The sequence below is a fragment of the Natrix helvetica genome (genome assembly GCF_964273705.1).
Source record: "Natrix helvetica genome assembly, chromosome: 1".
In the NCBI taxonomy this organism is placed as follows: Eukaryota; Metazoa; Chordata; class Lepidosauria; order Squamata; family Natricidae; genus Natrix; species Natrix helvetica.
The window spans coordinates 167,599,134-167,618,853 of NC_138548.1; the positions used below are offsets into that span (position 1 = coordinate 167,599,134).

At 40.4% G+C, this 19,720-nt stretch overlaps 2 protein-coding genes across 3 annotated transcripts in view; both read right to left on the reverse strand.

Moving 5' to 3' along the window:
* Positions 1-7,490: 7,490 nt before the first annotated feature.
* On the reverse strand, positions 7,491-11,552 carry LOC309384526 (intraflagellar transport protein 70B-like). Its single transcript, XM_081938196.1, has one exon. The coding sequence runs from the start codon at positions 11,352-11,354 to the stop codon at positions 9,348-9,350; it is 2,007 nt and encodes a 668-aa protein (XP_081794322.1). The 5' UTR covers positions 11,355-11,552; the 3' UTR covers positions 7,491-9,347.
* A 246-nt stretch (positions 11,553-11,798) lies between these two features.
* Positions 11,799-19,720, reverse strand: part of PDE11A (phosphodiesterase 11A) — a 201,231-nt gene continuing 193,309 nt past the window's right edge. For both annotated transcript variants that reach the window (XM_081939909.1, XM_081939911.1), the window contains one exon: positions 11,799-18,365. In XM_081939909.1, the coding sequence (XP_081796035.1) occupies positions 18,222-18,365 (144 nt within the window). In that variant the 3' untranslated portion in view covers positions 11,799-18,221. The remainder of the gene's footprint in view (positions 18,366-19,720) is intronic.

Here is a 19,720-nt window from a genome sequence, read left to right on the forward strand (position 1 = left end):
CCTAGAGTTCTAGAACAAAATACAGCTTAATAGATTCCCCCCCCCCCCCCGAGAGCCTCTGTGGAAGGGGAGGAGAGGGAAACAGGATAGGAACTTTGATGATTTCAAGAAATGAATAGTTTCAAATTGTTAGCCCCCTCCCTCCCTAAATTCCAGAATCCAAACCGATGCATCATGGTTTAGACTTAACAGCGTGATTCCATGCAGTCAGGCCCTGTTCAGATATTGAAGCAGACAGAAAAGCAAAGTTTTATCTTTTTCTTTCTCTATAACATAAACTCTGAATGATCAAGATAGATATGCTTACTCCCAGTGAATATATTTACTGATATATTTGCAAGAGCCAAGCTAGATCTGGAGGATAGCAATAAAAATCTCCCAGAAGTAGCTGAAGACTTTCTGAAACCAATGAAAGAAGCTTGTCACATCACATTATAAGAGTTGGAAATAACTAGACTAGGGCTTCAACTTTGCAATCCATTTGAACTGGTGTCTTACTTTCAACTTACTTTCAACTTACTTTCTTAGAGTTAATGTGAAGATCTGTGCTCACAAAAGAGAATTGTAACCACTAACACACATACAAATTGTTCAGTAATAACATTTGGGAGGCAGATTTTACATGGAGTATAGATGATTCTAAAATGACCCAGGATTTCAGCTTTATAGATAATAACCTATAAATAACGTAATGGAGTGAGCTCCCGTTACTTGTCCCAGTTTCTGCCAACCTAGTAGTTCGAAAGCATGTAAAAATGCAAGTAGAAAAATAGGGACCATCTTTAGTGGGAAGGTAACAGCACTCCGTGCGCCTTCGGCGTCTTTGGACAGTGCTGGCTCTTTGGCTTTGAAACAGAGATGAGCACCGCCCCCCAGAGTCAGGAACGAGTAGCACATATGTGCGAGGGGAACCTTTACTTTTTTACCTTAGGTAATAACCAGCATCTTGAATTACACATAGAACAAAATTGGTAGTGAATAGAGCCCTCACAATTAGAAGTATAAGATGGTTATATCTGCTCTCACTTATTAAGCAGACAAGCAGTTGCCATTCTGAGTGGTCTTTAGGGGCAGCCCTTTCAAAAATGAATTGCAATAGTCTAACCATGAGGTATTAAGGTCTTGTCTGCTAAGGTATCCCTTTCCAAGACTGGCTATAACCAATGGTAACCCAGTGGAAGAGGGCCAAAATTTCTCCTGGCCATGATTTCTACTTACTCCACTGCATTCTATCCACAGGCTGAGGAGATAATGCAGTGGATTTATAAAATTAATGTGCTAACAGATTCCCATTCATCATCTGGTTTCTATGGAAACACCAAATGCCATAGGATTCCTTGAAGAGGGCAGTCAGCTCTCAGACACAGCCTCTTCACAGTACATATATTGCTTCAGCAATAGACTTGGGGTGGGGAAGGGTTATCGTCACCCATATCTAAGAGAGACAGAGGGAGAAAGGGAGGGAGGGAGGGACAATTCCTCCTGAATTTTTTACAAAGCCAATTGCAAGAATAGCCTTTATTCATAGAATTCTCAAAATCATAATTTGTGGTAATGTTACACAATATGCAGTGGCAAAGTTAACTTTCTTGCTTAGAGAAAGATCGACTACTCCACTTCTTTACTCATTTAATCATTCAATTTGCATGCATGCCTGTCAGTGGTGGGTTCTAAAAATTTTTACTACCAGTTCTATGGGCGAGGCTAGGTGGAGGGACATGTGACTGAGTGAGGATGGCCAACTTGACGTCTCTCACACACATGTCCACTCAATCACATGCCCCCCAACTAGCCACAGCCACCAAACCGGCGAAAATTTCTGTTTTGCCAGCTGGAAGGCTGGGAAAGAAGCCTCGTTTTCCCGGCCATTGCGGCTGCTTCTACCTCAGCACCGAATGGGCTGTGCCTCCCCTACACACACACACACACACACACACACACACACACACACACACTGCTTGCCCTGGTGGCACTCTGTCAGTAGCAGCCAAGCGAGGGAAGGAGAGGGGCAGGAGAATGAAGTGGGCACAGCAGCAGCCAGAGCTGCTGCTTCTTCGCAACAGCCGAAGACGGAAGAGGCACCTCTTTGATGGGCTCCCCGCTGCCAGCCCTGGCACCAGGCCCCACCAGTTTGGCCCGGCCCCTCTCTGGCCTCAATGTGAGAGGTGCCCTGCCAGCAGAGGCTCCGCATGGGCAGTGAGACAAAGAGACGGTGGCAGGAGAAGTTGGCCATCCCCCAAGCCGGCTCTTGGAGGAAGGAGGCAGGGATGCCAGTCCAGGGCTCACTTCCCTTACCGCTTGCCGCAGCCGCCTCTGCCAGACGTAGCGTTGGAGGCCAGCCAATCCCAGCCACCTGGTCACCCATTCACTCACCACTTTCCTGGCCACCCACCCAGCTGACCAGGCAGGGCCCAGGCTGCGGCCTTGGAGCTGAGTGGGGTCCCTGCTTTGCACCTTGTTTGCAAAGCGATTCTCAAAGAGAACGAAGCAGATACGGAGCACCAAGAGGCACTGCTTCTTCACAATAGCTGGGGCAGAAGAAGAGCCAAGAAACTTCAGGGAGCTTCCTGCATGTTGCACCCCCTCCCAGCCTTCACCTGCACCTCCGCACCATTTATGGGCATCTAGCTTGCTGGGCTGCCCCCATCCCCATCACGGTTGCAACGGCTGGCCAGTGGGGAGGGGAGGCTAGCGTGAATGCTTACCTGTATGTAGGCAGGAGGCAGTTCTGTGGATGCATGTGGCAAAGGCGAGGCAGGGCAAGTGTCCCAGTGGGCCACTTGGGGGCCTGGCCAGCCAGCTGTCACTACCGCTTTGGCGACCCAGGCCCATTTACCAGTACTGGTTCATCCAAACCGCAGCGAACTGGGAGTAACCCACCTCTGATGCCTGCCCATCTTAAATAAGTTATTCTGGGTAGTGTTTAGTATAGTTCACATTTATTTGTGATTAGACCCCCTATGGACTTTTTCCTGAAAAAGAAAAAGAAAAAAATGAAGTGGTGATTTATGGATTGATGATTATTAATGGTAGAAATAAGGAAAATTTGATGCAACCTCAGAGAGAGAAGGTAAAATGTAAGTGTATTTAAAACTGCTGTTAAGAAGATTGAAAGTAATTTATTTTTTTAAACTTTTTCCTTCTTTTCTATTTCTTTTTTTAAATTTCTTTCCCACTTTTCCCTGTTTTTCTTTTCTTTAATTAAAAATGTGTGCTTTTACTTTCTTGAAAAACTTCAATAAAAATTACATTAAAAATATCACACCACATGCTTCATTTGGCTACTGAATCAACCCACATTGTGGTTTTGTTTGAACAATAACCTGGACCAGCAGGTAGGCAAATGGGCTTGGTTCATGTATCAAGCAAAGCTGCCAAAAAGAAATTATTATCACTGCTGTTGGAGTCCAAGTTTAAGAAATAACTTAAAGCCATGGCATCTGCAGGTGGGGCTGATGTCAAAATAGCAGGTGTGTCTGCAATTGAAATCCCACCCTTTTAATATGCCACATGTTAAAAGGGGCAGAGAATAGATGGGGGCAGGGCCAGTCAGAGGTGGTATTTACCGGTTCTCCGAACTACGCAAAATTTCCGCTACCAGTTCTCCAGAACTGGTCAGAACCTGCTGAATACCACCTCTGCATATATCCCACCTTTATTATTTTTACAAGGCAGTGAACATACCCATCGTAAACGTGTCCTCCTATTTTCCCCATAAGAACAACCCTGTGAAGTGGTTGCGCTGAGAGAGTGTGACTGCCAAAACTCACCCATCTGGCTTTCAAGCCTAAAGTGGGACTTGCATTTATAATCTCCTGATTTCTAGCCTGGTGCCTTAACCATTAGACCAAACTGGGCCTCATATATGAATCCTTTCTATATCTTTATAAAATCCATGTATTTCATAACATATGGAAGAGAGCTAGCTTGGTGTAGTGATTAAGACATTAGTCTAGAAACAGGGGGACTGTGAGTTCTAGTCCCGCCTTAGGCACTAAGCCAGCTGGGTGAACGTGGGCCAGGCGTTCTCTTTCTCAGTCCCAGGAAGCAGGCAAGGCAAGTCACTTTCAAAAAAAATCTTGCCAAGAAAACTATAGGGATAAATCCAGGTATTGGCAGGAGTCAAAATTGACTCGAAGATACACTCGCCCACATTTTGTAACATGTTGTTGTTGTTGTTAGTTGCAAAGTCGTGCCCGACCCATCGCAACCCCATGGACAACGTTCCTCCAGGCCTTCCGGTCCTCTACCATCCTCTGGAATCCATTTAAGCTCCCTCCTATTGCTTCGGTGACTCCATCTTGTAACATACAGTCCTGGTAAATATATGCCATGAATGAGAGATCTTTGGGTGCCTTGCTACTCCATGTACTGACAAGGAAGTTTAAGTTCTGCCCATCTCTATGACACTTCAGTGATAGCATAATGTCTAGGAAATGTCAGATCAAAAGACAGTGGTATTCTTAAAAGATAGAAGGAAAATCTAAGGATGAGAAGGAAAAGATCTTCTTTGATCTTTTTGACAATGGTATTTGGATCCAATTCCAAATGTCCCTCTCTTACACCAAAGAAATGATGCTATGGATGTGCATGAGAGTCTTCTGACCCCTGCTTTGCTATTCACATCACTTCTCTGCGTCGAGTGAAGGAATCAGATGACTTTTCAAATATTTTCTTTTAGAAGTTTTCCAAGCCTTAACATGACAGATCCATCACCACAGCTCTCTTAGGATTTGCAGTGTTGACTTCCTGCTTCGTCTGACCTGAAAGAAAACTGGGTTATGTGCTATCCCAACTTGGATTGATGGAGGAATAGAGTGATGGAGGCAGGCTTAAAGAGGGGCAGGAATACATTTAAAAGAGAGGAAAGGAATGGAAAAGAAAACAGTACTTAAAGCCACCCCTGCCGTGTACTCAGCATGTGGTTCTGAGCCATTCCCTTGTTAATTTTTCCTTCCATACAATGGATGATATAGCCGCAAATATAGGGTTGAAGGAATGCTTTGATATTCAAGATCCATGGATCCCTTGTTGTGTAGCGTTCAGTTTTGACTTTTGAGTAAGCCGCTTATGGTCTCACACCTGCTCTTGGAAGAAGATGCTGCAGCTAACCAAAGCCATCAAGGAAGTTTAGAAGAGATGTCCAGATAATAAAATACTATTATAGTTTGTCTTCCTCATACAGTATTCAGAAGTACAGTATGTGCCATTTTCACATTTAGCTATCATGACTCATACCTAGCTATAGAATATTCTTTTGAATAATTTTAATCCATATAAAAAGAAATTGTATATAACATGTCAAGAGAATGAGAGGAGAGAAAAAAGATTTACCTACAATTTTCAGTCTAAGATTCCTCCAAATTTATGATGAGAATCAAAACTACACTTTCCAACAACTGGCAGCTTTAAATATTGAAGTTACAACTGCCAAAGTATCAGACAATTGAAAGTTACTGTATAAAATATGCCCATTGCTTTGGAAATTCATTGCATGCATTCAGCAGAAAAATAGAAGTAAAAATGTGGTGATAAAGCTGAAAATCAGGAAACTAAGAAAAGCATATGGTAGATATAGAAACAGGGACGCGGTCGCTCAGTGGCTAAGACGCTGAGCTTGTCGATCAGAAAGATCAGCAGTTCGGCGGTTCGAATCCCTAGCACCACATAACGGAGTGAGCTCCCATTACTTGTCCCAGCTTCTGCCAACCTAGCAGTTCGAAAGCATGAAAAAATGCAAGTAGAAAAATAGGGACCACCTTTGGTGGGAAGGTGACAGCGTTCCATGCACCTTCGGCGTTTAGTACTGCCAGCCATATGACCACGGAGAGTTCTTTGGATAGCGCTGGGTCTTTGGATATGTATGTATGTATGTATGTATGTATGTACATATGTATGTACGTAGGTAGGTAGGTAGATAGGTAGGTAGATAGGTAGGTAGATATAGATATAGATATGTATTTTTTAAAAAAAAAATAAACACAAGTAATACAGTACAAATACAACTGAATACAAAAAAAAAGGAAAAAGGAAAATATTACAGTGCACCCCCATGCCTGGACATCTTTCCCCCCAGCTTGTATTTCTTAGATATACAATATATTTAAATTGTTCCCTTATACCCTCCAAAACAACATATATTCTTGAGTAGGTTTATTCCCTTTGCCTTCCACCAACATGACCACGGAGATGTCTTTAGACAGTGCTGGCTCTTCGGCTTTGAAATGGAGATGAGTACTGCCTCTTAGAGTCGGGAACGACTAGCATATATGTACGAGGGGAACCTTTATCTTTTAGATACTTGGAAAATCTTGGAGATATATAGATACATACATAATTCATACATATAAAATCATCTAAAAGCAATAATGTATGTATGAATTCCATACTCTGCCTCAGTTCAACTGGTTTACAATATGTACAATGAAGTATAATAATGCAATAATGTAGTTATGATAACAAAATTTATCAACTTTCATATCTATCCTCTGAAGCTCATTGGCATTTTAACCATCTATTCATGTCAGTATTAATTTTATTGCCAATTATGAATGTTCTGTAGCAATTATTAGGTTATTCAGTTAATTGGAGTTGTTCTCATATACTTCCCATAGACAATACTGTAATATACTTAAGAAAATTAATTATTCAGGAAAAATGCATGTTTGATTTAAATATTTAAAACTATTTATCTCTGGGTACCCCTAGACATGGCTACGAAAGAGTAAATCCAATTAAGGAACAGGATTTACTTCCAGCCATGTTTTTCTCATTAGCCTGATTATTATATTTGGATCTAATAGAAATTGAACTCCAATGATATTCGGGAGGTACTAGATTACCATTTCTGGACTAGGGTTGCACTCTGTGAAGTTTCTATATAAACACCATGTGCCCTTTGAATAGGTGAACATAAAACTGCAATATAAGATTACACCGTCTGTGTTTTCCATTTTTTATGCTACTCTTTAATCTATCTCTAACAATGCCGCATCCCCAGAGAGGGCAAAGGTGGTTCAGAATGATGAAAGCAGCTTCACAATATTGCAGTGCAAGCCCTGACCCTTTTGTATTTATGTTGTGCCATCACATTGCCCCAAGGGGCGGAGCTTGCTGCACGGGGGCATGACACCTTTGTAGATGCGGCTTAATCAGTATCAAGATGAAGTTAAGTAACAATAGAGGTTGGAGGAAAACAATTTTTCTTTCTGCAGTTTCAACATGCAATGCAGTTCAGAAGGCGACACAAAGTCTGAAGATATCTCTCTACAGCAGTTTCATTTGAAGGCGTTCCATACGATGGCTCCTTGCATTAAAAACATGGAGAGCATTAGATACCAAACGATAACACTGGCCATGGAACTATTAAAGATGATTTTAAAATGGGAATGTCCAAAGCCAGTGACCATCATAGCAAAATCAGCCATGGATAACATAATAAAAAAGATATATTTATTGTGCACCATATTGCTTCAAGAAATTTCAACGTTTGAACCCCCACAAATATACCCAGGATTTTTTTTTTAATGCCCACTGACTTTTACAGAAAGCACTCAGTAAATATTAAGCAAAGCTCTTCTATCTCCTTGTATCATTGCCTACAGCTTGCACTCTGTCCCCTATAATATGGAGTGACTTTTAAAAACCTTCAATAAAGGCCATCCTGTTTACATTGAACGATATACAATTCCCCTGTAAATTTGAAACTTATTTTATTTTCTATTGCTCTCTTCCATATAGAATAAGGTTGGATTCTACGAGACATTCCCTGAAATTGTGCAAACATTTAATATAGGATGGCTTCAAATGAATGTTGGTATCAATTCAATACTGTAAGTCTATTGGCTTCAAACATATGACTCAATGACTTACTCCATGTGACCTCTAAGCCTTATCATTATTGGACAAATGGAGCTTGTAGGTTACAGGGTGGTTGAGGGATGTTTTAAACATACACTGTGATGTGTTATCACTTAGTTTGCCTTTCTCAGTCCAGTGTGCCACTCAAACATCATATGTATGCTAGTTTGCTCAAAGGTTACTGTGATATCATTCATAAGAGAGGGAGATCAGTTAGTTAGAGATAACCTGTTTACTGTGTCACTTGGGCCACATTCACATACACTACCATACAGGTATACTAAGCCATGTTTAGCATGTTGTATGATCAGAGTGATTTCCAAGCTGCTGTACAATGGCAATAATGTTCAGCTTCAACTTGAATTTGAATGATTAAAGAAAAATACAAAATCCACAGTACCAATAACTTTTATTCAGACTGGCAAAACGATGCATAGTTGTTTTGAGTTCTTTAGAACTTTTTGTCTGGCAAAGGAAGAAAGAAAAGAAGAGTTTTATGCTGACATTATACGATTGGACTTTAATCATACCTGTAATCTTAAAAAGAAGGCACAGGCTGAACCCCATGAAAAATTATGTAGGCTTGACATGGTCTGTAGTAAACTCCATAACTGAAATAAGTAGTAAATATTTCTATCTCTAAAGAAAGGAAGAACAACTAATGGTACTTTGCCTTGAAATGCTGGGCTATCTGATACATCTAGTGGCAAATATGATGTCGGTAAATTTGGAAGGAAAAGGTTTGGTAGATAAATGCAGTTACTTAGTACTTTCTGCATCTGTTTTTACTTGCCCTGCACACACGACCAACTTCCACTGAACATTCCAGAGAGTACTGTGGGAAAATATATATTGCATTTGATCCCATGGTTGCACTGGTAAAATTTAAATCATGTTTCTTAAAACAAAACACTTTTTATTGCTTTAAACTAGGACTTGAAACCCACTTATCCAAAGCTCCCATCACAATGAAAGCATTAACATACATACAATAACCGTTAAAATGTTCAAAAGCTTGACACCTTTCAAAGGTAATTTTCTGCCTTTACCAAATTTAGCAAATTTGACTTAGATTGCCAATCTCAACTGCCAAAGAATACTTATTTGAAAGGTACTTTTGGTATTCTTAAAGAGCTACCTACAAACCTGAATAAATGGAAGTATTGCTGTCAAATAACTTCTTGAAAAATATACCATATATAAGATATATAATCCACCCCTCATAATACATTCATTCTATAGTGCTATTTATTGGACAGCACACTACAATTTTAGAAATCTGTTTCTACGTTTGTTAAATATATCTATCATACATTTGACAAGGAAGCTCATTTAATAAAAATACTTTTTAAAGAATGAAAAGTTGCTGCCCTATAATTCCAAGTTAATTCAAATTCCTGTGGAACTTTTACAACAGAACTGTACTACATCGTCACTTTTCAGTGATCTTTTGACTTGGGCCATTTTGAATATAAATGCTATGGCAGCTACTTATTCCACCCAATAACTTCATACATCAGTGCCCTCAGCTGCCTAGCTTCATAAGTAACCGTGTTCTTCCCACTGTGCATCTTCTCTTCCTCAAGTGGTTGTTCTATTACTGCTGGGATATTTCGGCCATACACTTCACAGTGCTCAAGAAACTGGATGCATTCTTGAATGACACTGTCACGCACCATGATCACATGCTTACACATATTTTCTAGAAGTGACAAGAAACATCTTTTGGCATAATACCAAGTATCTGTGCCCAGCTTTTTGTTATATGGTTCTAAACTCTTAATCACTCTAGAAATGCCAAAATCAAAATTTCCTTTGGCACAGTAAAGAGTCCCAATAACTAGATTGACAATACAGAGATGGTAGATCTTTTTCTCAGGTTCATGGTAAGAAAGCTGTTCCTCTTCTTTTTCAATTTTTCTCATCAGCTCCTCTGCTTCTTCATTTTGACTAGTCATAATGTAAGAAACGCATAGGTTAGCCAAAACAATGGCACTAACTTGAAGGATGTTGTCATAGTGTTTTTTCACAATGGGCTCATAAAAACCAATTGCCTCTTTGTATTTGTTCTCTTGCATGAATAGTACATGAGCCACATTCAGTTTCCACACTTCGTGATCCTTGCAGAAGTCTACTGACTTATGGAACATTTTTTCCAGCATGGGGTAGTTCTCCATGTCCCAATAAATCTTGGCCTGGGCCATAAAGACAGGAACATATTTCTCCAGCGTCTCATCATATTCATTCACAGCTTTCCTTAGAGCATCATCATCTCGATTTTTCCTAGACTCCTGCACTTCTTTGGTCAGTTTTCTGAGCTGCTCTGTTAGGGCCCCTGCCAGTTCATCAAGCTTATGAAAAGCCTCATCGGGGGCCGTTTGGCAGGTGATCATAGCATCCAAGTAGTTGTACAAATAAGGAGTGAGAAGTTTGTACGTCAAGTGAGCATTCTCAGCCAGCACATCTGCAGCCAGGTCATAGTACTGATACTTGCAGTACAGAAGCAACAAATTCCCAAATGTCTCTGGTGGGCAAGGGTTCTGCTGCAGAAGGAACTGAAGTTTCTCAAAGCCTTCTGTGGCTCTCCTGTCCATGTTCATCAGAGCCTGGTTGTGCAAAGTGACCGGGTCCAGCTCCTCCTCAGACCGAGGGGGCATATCCGTGAGGGCCTCCTGAGCCGCCTGCAGGTTGCACAGCTGGTACTCAATGGCGGCTTTGAGATTGAAGGCCTCTACCAGGGCCGTCCGGTGCAAGAGCAACGTATTGCCCACGCTGCGGACGTCGAGGCCTTCCGTATTGGTGCCAACGCTCAGCTCCGGGTGCTGCTGCATGCCCCGCTCAATGATATCGGCAATATGCTTCAGAGCAGGGGCGTATTGCTTGGCAGCGTAGCAGCACAGGGCCATGTTGTAGGACAGTTCAGGGCAGTAGCCCAGCACTTGCATGGCAGAGGCGAACTTGCCGCAGGCTTCCTCGTGCTGCCCTTCGCGGTAGAGCAGGCAGCCCATGTTCACCTCCGCGTCGGGCAGCTCGGAAGGGTCCTCGGGGGCGCCGGGGCTGCCTTCGGTGGCGGCTGCCAGCTGCATCTCCACCAGGGCCTTGGCGCTGGAGAGGTCGCCCTGGGCGTAGTGGGCCGCCGCCTGGAGGCGCAGGGCTCGGCTCTGGAAGGGTGCCACGTCGAGCAGCGGGACGGCGGCGCGCAGGGCCTCGCCATAGAGCCCGGCCTTGTAGAGCGCCTGCGCGTGATACAGCCGGTACTCGTGGAGCTCCGGGTGCAGGAGCCCCAGCTGCTCGTAGCACTCGGCCGCCGCCGCGAAGTCCTGCAGCTGGTAGTAGCAGTAGCCGAGCAGCGAGAGGCCGGCCCGCGACCGGCAACTCCTCTGCAACTCGCTACTCAAGATCCCCACCGCCTCTGCGAAGCGGCCGGCTCGGATCAGCCCGTAAATAGCCGCCGTGAACTCCCCATCGGCGATAGAGGCCATGTCGGTGGCCATCCTGACCGGGCCTCGGGCCGCCTGCAAACAACGTTGCCTAGGCAACGCGCCGCCACCGGAAGCGGAAGGCGACCGAGTGCCCGCGTCCCGCCACTGCCCCCACTTGTAAAAATGACGGTGGTGATCGCCTTGGGGAAACAAGCCCTTCCGTATTTGGTTTCTCGTTGCGTCGCTGCGTCCCTGGAAAGAGGGAAAGAGATGGGGATCCTAATAGGATTGACAGGGCGGACCACATCGCCCGTGGGTCGCGCGACCCGCGTTTCCCTTGCCGCGAAGCATTGTGGGAGGTGTAGTTCTCGTCTGGAACTTGGCGTCCGGCCGTTGCCGCGCATTCCAGGTTAGGGGCGTGGCCCGGTGCCTAGAATGGCTGAGCGGGTGCTCGCAGGCTTAGATGTGTTTCATTTTCCTTTCCTCCCGGAGGTTTGAAGCTAAATTTGCCGTTTCCGAAATCTCGAAGGAAGACGGACTGCAAAGGGAGTCAAGCCCCTGTACTTTAATTTGCTGGGTGGAGCAAAGGATTTTGGAGCTGGCGAAGTTGTTGCCTCAAGGTTCCTTTGTCCATCGGATGCCGTTTCTATACCGCTTAACATCCCCTAAAACAAAGACGTGCTCTTTTCTCCCCCCTTTAAAACGAATAGGAGTGGTTCAAATTTAAGATTGTCTTGTAAGAACAATTATCTTTCCTCTAAATAATATGCAGTGGCATAGTCAAATGTATAATTAATTTTTTTTTCATATAATTCAACTCTTTTATTATAATTGGTATGTCTTTTTTTAAATTCTGATTTAAATTAAAAATATGCTAATTCGATTTTCAGGTTGGGTGGGATATGGAAAGAGAATCCAATCTTCTGCTATTCATTTATACAATTTCTTTTGTTTGTATTTGCACAAACTAGTGTTATGATAGACTACAGATGCTTTCTTTAAAATTTGAACCATAAAACTCAAAGGAATGATCTTGAATCAAATACTACCTCTAATTTTGAAGAATTTTTGAAAAAGACATAATATATGACAGCTTTAAATTATTATGCCTTTATGAAAGATGGACAGAATACAAATTGATTGACCGAATAATAGTGAATTGTTAGTCAAATCTTACAAACTTCCACAGAAATTATATACAAATATTTTGAAGGCTTTTCATTTTTACAATGTATAAATCATTAAAGCATTTATCTAGTTATGTTGATATCAACTTTTTAAAATACCACATAGACTTATTTTTATCAGACAGTTGAATATTTTTTTAGTGAACCATAACCAAGGACTTATTGCAACCTATCAGAATGTTCAATGTACACAGTTTCTCATTTTCTTTTTCAAATAATAATAGATGCTTAGTAGGTTTGGCTGGCAATTTTATTTTTATGGCCAAATAAGTATTTATGGGCCGCATTGGGGTAGCGTCGGAATATATGCCAACAATTGTTCAGGCAACACTCTCCTACAGGATTTTTTGAATACAATTGCAAAAATTGTTTTAAATGGTAAATTTTGTCCATCTCTCTGTATTTAGAAATCATTATGGTACATCGTCAATAATAAAAGTGTTTTAAACATTAGTGCCCATGTCTAATGTAAAACACAGTGCAATTCAACGTTCCCCATTTGGGGTTTTCCAGATGTGACCTACATTTCCCTCATAGTAAAATTTCACATGCATCATTTTATGGCCAACAATTTATGGATTCATTTGGGAAAAAAACTCTTTAGTGCAAGTTAGGATTCAGATTTCTGAAATGGTTTTAATTTTCTCATGCTGCTGTTCTGCCTCCCATAGCAGTTTTACAGGGATCCAAAGAAAGGCCATTTCCATCAGAAAGTCTCCATTAGAAACCCAAAGCATTCTGTTTAGGAAGAAAATACGAAGTATTATAGAATGTGTATGGTAGGTAATGCTAGGCGGTACCTACCTAGACGTATTCCCCAGAACTGAACAGAAGGAATAAGAGATTCTTTACTTTTATGGAATTAAAAGGAGCTTTGAGCTTTTAAAAGTAGATTCTGCAAGGACCACTGGACAATTTATGATCACTTCCATATCCATGAAGACCTTGTCACGGTAGTGTTTGTTTATATTTTTGAACAGGAGGAGATGCTTCTCTATGCCTAAATACGTTAATGGTCAGAAGTTGTGTTGGAATTGGGGGAAGGGAATGGAGATACTGGGGAGCATTGGAACCACAATATTAGTCAGCAAGTTTTTGAATTTTGAGCCACAATAGAAAAGATAGCACGAGACATGGGAAATAGATGGAGGCAATTACAAATAAGTCTGTGATGGATGGTTGACATTGTTAGGGCCTCAAGTGTATGTCAGCTTGCAATGGCTCTGCATTCCCCTCACTGCCACTGTTGTTGCCATGGGCAACGATGTGTTCAAGCCAATAAAAAGCAGAGGAAACAAGGGAACACTCAACCTTGGAGGAAGCTGGAGGTTACGTGCTATAAATTATGTCACACTTCGCAGTGCATCGTATCAAAATTCAGGAAAGCTTTATGGAGCTGCGAGCAACCCCCAGTCAATCATGGTATCTGTCTTTTGCCATAAAGCACATATTACATAAATAAGTCTCGGACAAATTCCAAGTATGCCATCCCACCTTTTTATTTATTACTGAGGAAAAAGAAAAAAGTGGAGGAGGAATAACAGAAGCAAGTTAAAAGACTACAAGTATTTATTCTAGACAATAACATAGATCTTCCTTTTCCTTAACGTGTCCTATTCCCTCTGGAAAAAGAATTAAGAAGTTCCATCATCTTGTATTTTGTTCAAGTAACATGTTCCTCTAAAATATTAAGAGTGTGGTAACATTTGCATTATAACTGACTGAAAATGTCACAGAACAGAAAAGCTTTCAACTCCAGAAGGCTTCATCAAAGTGAATAGTACTAATACCAGGGTTGGGAGAAAGCTTTTAAAAATGGATCCGGTTTAGTTATGGGATCCACATGTCATTAATATGGTAAAGTGTTGTAGAGCTCAGATTAGATTATATTTAGGGTTCAGATGATTTGTCATGTGTTCCTAGAAATACAAAATGCTGTTACAATTTCAAAATAGGTGATATAATAGATAATCTGCGTTCTGAATCTTGTGCTTAAGATATTTATGTAGGAGATGGCAGCTATCTAGAGTACCTGCTAGAGAATCAGAATTAATTCCCTATAAAGGGAAAAACTACTTTTTCCATTACAATTATATTCTATTAGGTTTTTCAAGACAATCTTGCATTTATTTGAGTCAGGTAGTTCTAGGACTCTGAAATTCTAAATTTAATAAATATGTATAATACAGCTCAGCATGCATTTGCGGCATTCAAAGTGCCAAGATTACTAACATTCTGAATCTGAGAGAAGCCACTTTTTCATGATTATACCAGCTTTGTTTAACTGAAAAGTAACACATTTATAGTAGATGTATAACATAATTTAGAGGCAAATGATTCCATCTGCTCTGTTTATGCCAAGGAAAATTCCCTCCATTGTATATATAGTTCAGTCCACATCTGGGCTAGGCCGGTATCGCAAACATTTCTTAGTATGCTACTTTAATTTCATGCGTTTTATAGGTTTTTTTAAAAAATGAGAATCCCTCTTTATGCAGTTTCATATATATGTACATGTACAGTATATACGTGGGTATGGTTTCCTGATAGGGTTTGAGAAAGGCATATTTTCCAAATATTTTTGTATGTGTGTTTGGAACCAAGAAATATTTGAAAACATTTCACATTGGAGGTCCTTTTGCATTATGACATTCTATTTTGGTGAATGCTTTTCATTTTTTAGTTAAAAAAATAAACAGTGACAGGCTTCACCCTCAAACATCTATCCTCAGTGCTTTACCTATACATTATCGTTCAATGGATCTGCACTGTAATTTATACGAGGCTAAGGAAAATATTTCCCTTAATCGTTGTTTTGAGATATAACTCCTCTAAAGCAGCCATTAGATCTCTTGCTTGTACTTTTCCTTAGCAAATTAGTGAGGGATTCACAGCATTTAAATGGTTTCCTGCCTAAATCTTGATGGGTGTAATTGCAAAAATCCCATTACAACAATATATTTAACTTTAGGCTAAAAGGCTTTATTTCTATTCACTCGGAGAAACTCAATAAAGTTTGCCAGTATTAAGAAAAAACAATGTTTTAAAATTCCCTCAGAAGCTTGACAAGCATTTAATGAACTTCCAGGAACTATGAAATGAATGGCGAGAAAGAGAAGAGAACATTGGTGTAATTAAGCTGTTAGCAGTGATTCGAATTAAATTTTGAATTAAAAGAAAAGGCATAGATAGATAAGAGATTACCCTTCCCTAACTATACTGTTTCCTGAGTGAGGAAATGAAAAAGAACCTTTTCAGAACCATTTCCTTCCTGTCTGTCTATGAAACGTTCAAGTTTGGAAGTCCTAAACCACAGTGAAAGAGAATATCAAGTCAAATGTTTTTCCATCCAGCTCTCAGGGACATCCGCTTCTTTTTTCTACCCTTGAGAAATGTTGGAAAGCCTTGCCACATTTTACCTGCTAAGCAATGACGTGTCCTTTAGGTGTTTGGACCACAACTCAATCAACAAGACCACCGTGGTTGTATCTTACAATTTATAAAAGGTGTTGGGTTTCCCATCCTGTAGCAGAGCTTGGCAGAGCCAAGGGTTTGGCTACACTAACAGAAGTACCGGTAGCTGATTTCCACTGCTGAAATTGGGTAAATGATCACCCTTAGTGCCCTTGAATATGTCCTCTAAAATAGTTATGTTGGGACACCTATTTCTGTTAAATAATAAAATGCTATCGTTGCTGTTGAGGTAAATCCGCCCCTTCCTTTCACACTTGATATAGAACCTCTCAGATGCCAAATGACATTCAGAATCTGCTGGATATTGAATGGGAAGCCTTCAGATACAAGGAAATGATAAAAGGATCCCTCAGAGCACCCCAGCTTTCACTATCAAACTCCTACTAACCTCAGACCAAGTGATTCAGTTGTACAACAAATGCAGAGATGGGAGTTGTGAGTCTTCTGCCTTAAAATTATTCCTGTAAATTCAGGAGAGTGCTTTTTTCATCCCAACCATGATTCTTTGCTGTTAAATAATTATATAAAATTCTGATTCTCTATTATTCAATCTTGTTTCAACTGCTCTCGTTAATTGATTTAACCCAGGCCCTTTGCCTGATTCCTGTTAGCATTATATTTTTCCCCTTTTCCCCCTTTAGAAGTCCAGTCTTTGTGCAATCTAAATTCTGTAAGTTCTGAAAGGGAAGGGATGCAATAATATTGCTTTTACAACCACCTTCTTCTCTAAGGATTCTTCTGAGTAGCTAGAGATCTTTTACTTCCAAATGATCTTTGGCAGGGGTTTAATAGGGTAGCAGAAATTATAGCCAGCCGTCTATCTCAGACTGTTTGTTCCTGTACTTTGGGAAGTGCCAGCAACCCAGAGTAATCTTAACTACATGCCAATTCATATGACAAAGGCTGTCATGTTAGGCATGCAAATTGTTTGGACTCAGGTGTTCTCAGCTCACAAACCTTTTCAGTAAGTGTTGACTGGGTTGTGGTTGGACATGTGTACAACATCCTTCCTGGGGCAAGCAAAATTTATCTATAGACCACACTGGCAATGAGAATGGAATATAGATGTAATTCCACACCTCATTAGGGAATAGAAATCCAGTAAGTTGCCTTGCCAGTGCTGAAATAAATTTGATGTTTCATTAACTGAAGTGAGTTCATTTCAATTGCAGACATCTCTGTGGATATTTTATAAATCAAGGATTGCCAACATGCAAAAAAGTAATAATAATTGGAGCACATGCAATGGTGACTTAATTTCTGTTAGCTAAGACAGATTAACATGTGTAAGAAAATAGCTAGAAAAAGCAGAGGTAGTCATTGCTCTTTTCATATTATCATCGTGTCATATCAGACTTAAAAATAATAATTTTCTGAAAATGTACTAGAAAGCTACGTTCATATCCTATAGTGCAAGTTCTCTACCCAAGGTAAGGTTTTGTTTTTGTTAGACAATTTCCTTGATATACCATTGATTCTCTTTTTAGATGTGCAAAGCGGCTTTAAAAATGAAATTATTACAGAATTCTAAAAGAATCATGCAGAATTTTATCTTTATATAAGCTTCTGCCTGCAGAGCAATTCAAATTGGGTTGCTAATATGAAATCAAGGAAGCCAGAGCGGATTTGTCTTTTTAAATGTAATAAAGTTCATTTTCCCTCCCTTAAATACAGCGAAAAGAGACAATTCTAAAAGCCCTGTTGAATCCTAGGAAGGCTTGTTGTAAAAAACATATTTCTTCAGAATATAAAGCAGGCTTCTCTGAATAAACCAAATAGAACATAAAAGGGGTAAAAAGACAAATTTCACAAGCGCAGGAATAACCATTCATACTAATAAAAGCTGGAAAGGTGCAATCTCAAAATATTTTTACAAAAATTCTCTTTTTTCAGAGTCTCTTGAAGATGCTTCATTATTTTCTTTAAAATCAGCCACAGCTCACGTTTATTAATTTTACTGAACCATAAGTTCCATTTATATGAATCCTTTCTGACCATATTTGCCAATTTTCTTAAGAGTTGCTGAAAGAAGCTGACAAGATCCAGACTTGACCAAGCTTTCCAGATTACTGCAAGAACCCAACTGTCTCCCTGTAGATTCTCCCCTCAGACCAAGTCTTGGCCTGTAGGAAAAGCTAAGGCCTGGCCTGCCAGTGTGTTTTCACTGACATTACATATGTTCTTGCCTGCCTTATATTATTAATTAAATACTGTGAGACGAGCATTCTTAGGCATTCTTTTGACTCTCTTATCCTAGGAACAGGAAACAGACGTAGACTTATTTTATGCTCTCCGGAGACATGGCTAAGTTGGATGTTGTCTGGGAAAGCAATCTTTTCTGGTGCAATTCCTCCCATTTTTTTCTGTTGGCCACCACAGAGTCCAGCATAGGCTTCAGTTTTCCATTCACTTTCACTAAGGCCTGAAGAGAAAGCACAAAAGAAGCAATTGTGTATTATTAGTTAAGATGCTGGTTCCAGTTCAGATAAAATGGAATATTTGCTTGGTTTGGTTTGCTCACAGACTCCATGAGAGAGAGACTCTCTTCGAGAGAGCATTTAATGGAGAGTATTGTTGCACCACATATTCTAAAACATTAAAAGACATTTTGAAGGAGATGGGGGCATAGCTAATATGTCCTGGTAAAAATGACATAAAGAAATCATTAAAAATGTCTAATCTAAACAAGCAGTTAGTCTCTTATCACATCTTGAGACTGAAGCTGTCAATAGAATACACAGTTTTTCCACTTTATTCTAACAAAAATGGTGAGATAAGTTATGTGAGAGCAATTGGCCAAAGATGGTCCAACCGTGAAGCCAATTAGATATTTGTCCAAGGACTCTTCAGCCTTAGTCTTATTCTAATCATTGTAAAAAATGAGGATGGGCAACATGTTTGTATTTGGCCATACAAATACAACTCTCTAGCTGGCTGGTAGGCTACAGAAGCCTAGTAACAAAATGTTACTTTAAGTGGGAAGGCTGAAGATGTTTAGCAATTTGGGTGTTTTGTAAGGATGAGTTTGGGAGTGTGTAAACCTGACCTGGCCTATATTCTCATGCCCATCCTTAGTTTTTTTAAAAAAATTCTATAACTGCACTGCCCATGTTTACGCAATGCCCTGTCAAATTTCAGCCGCCCAATCTCAGAGTCATATGGGGCTGCAAAGAACTTGGGTTTAAGGGCTGCCCTATTATTACATGACGTGACACAAGTAGGTCTAATTCCTCAGCATAGTTTTTTTCAAAGACTTTCCCCACTTGTCTCCAGTTATGGAGACAAAATAATCAGTGTGTGAATATGCATGCAGAGATTAGGAAGAGAAATTTTGTGAAGTAGGTGTGCCAAGTCTTCTGGACACCTTTGAGGCTTCAGAGACTTTGTAAACTGCCTCTTTGAAATATCTTGCATAGCCCTATGAAATTAAGAAACACTGGTGGGTTTTGCTTCCTCTGAAAAATTTCCCAACTGCAGTTATTTTTACTTTTACATTCAAAATGACCTAGCTGCCTCTACAATGCTAGAAGACTTGTATTAGCAGTTAAGCATATGACTCCTATCAAGGAATATGAAATAGTTTAAGAAGTTAGAAAGGATAGCCTTCCTAGTATAAATCAGTGTTTCTCAACGTTACAAGCATGTTAGCTGGGAAATTCTGGGAATTGAAGCTCAACAATCTTAAAGTTGCTGTGGTTGAGAAAAACTGGATGATATCCTACTAATGAAATGGCATTCTGCACACAAGCAAAACCTTGTACTGTGGGATGCCAAAAT

Bases quoted from the DNA above. Each gene is read 5' to 3' on its own strand.
- LOC309384526 (XM_081938196.1), bottom strand. From the start codon at position 11,354: ATGGCCACCGACATGGCCTCTATCGCCGATGGGGAGTTCACGGCGGCT.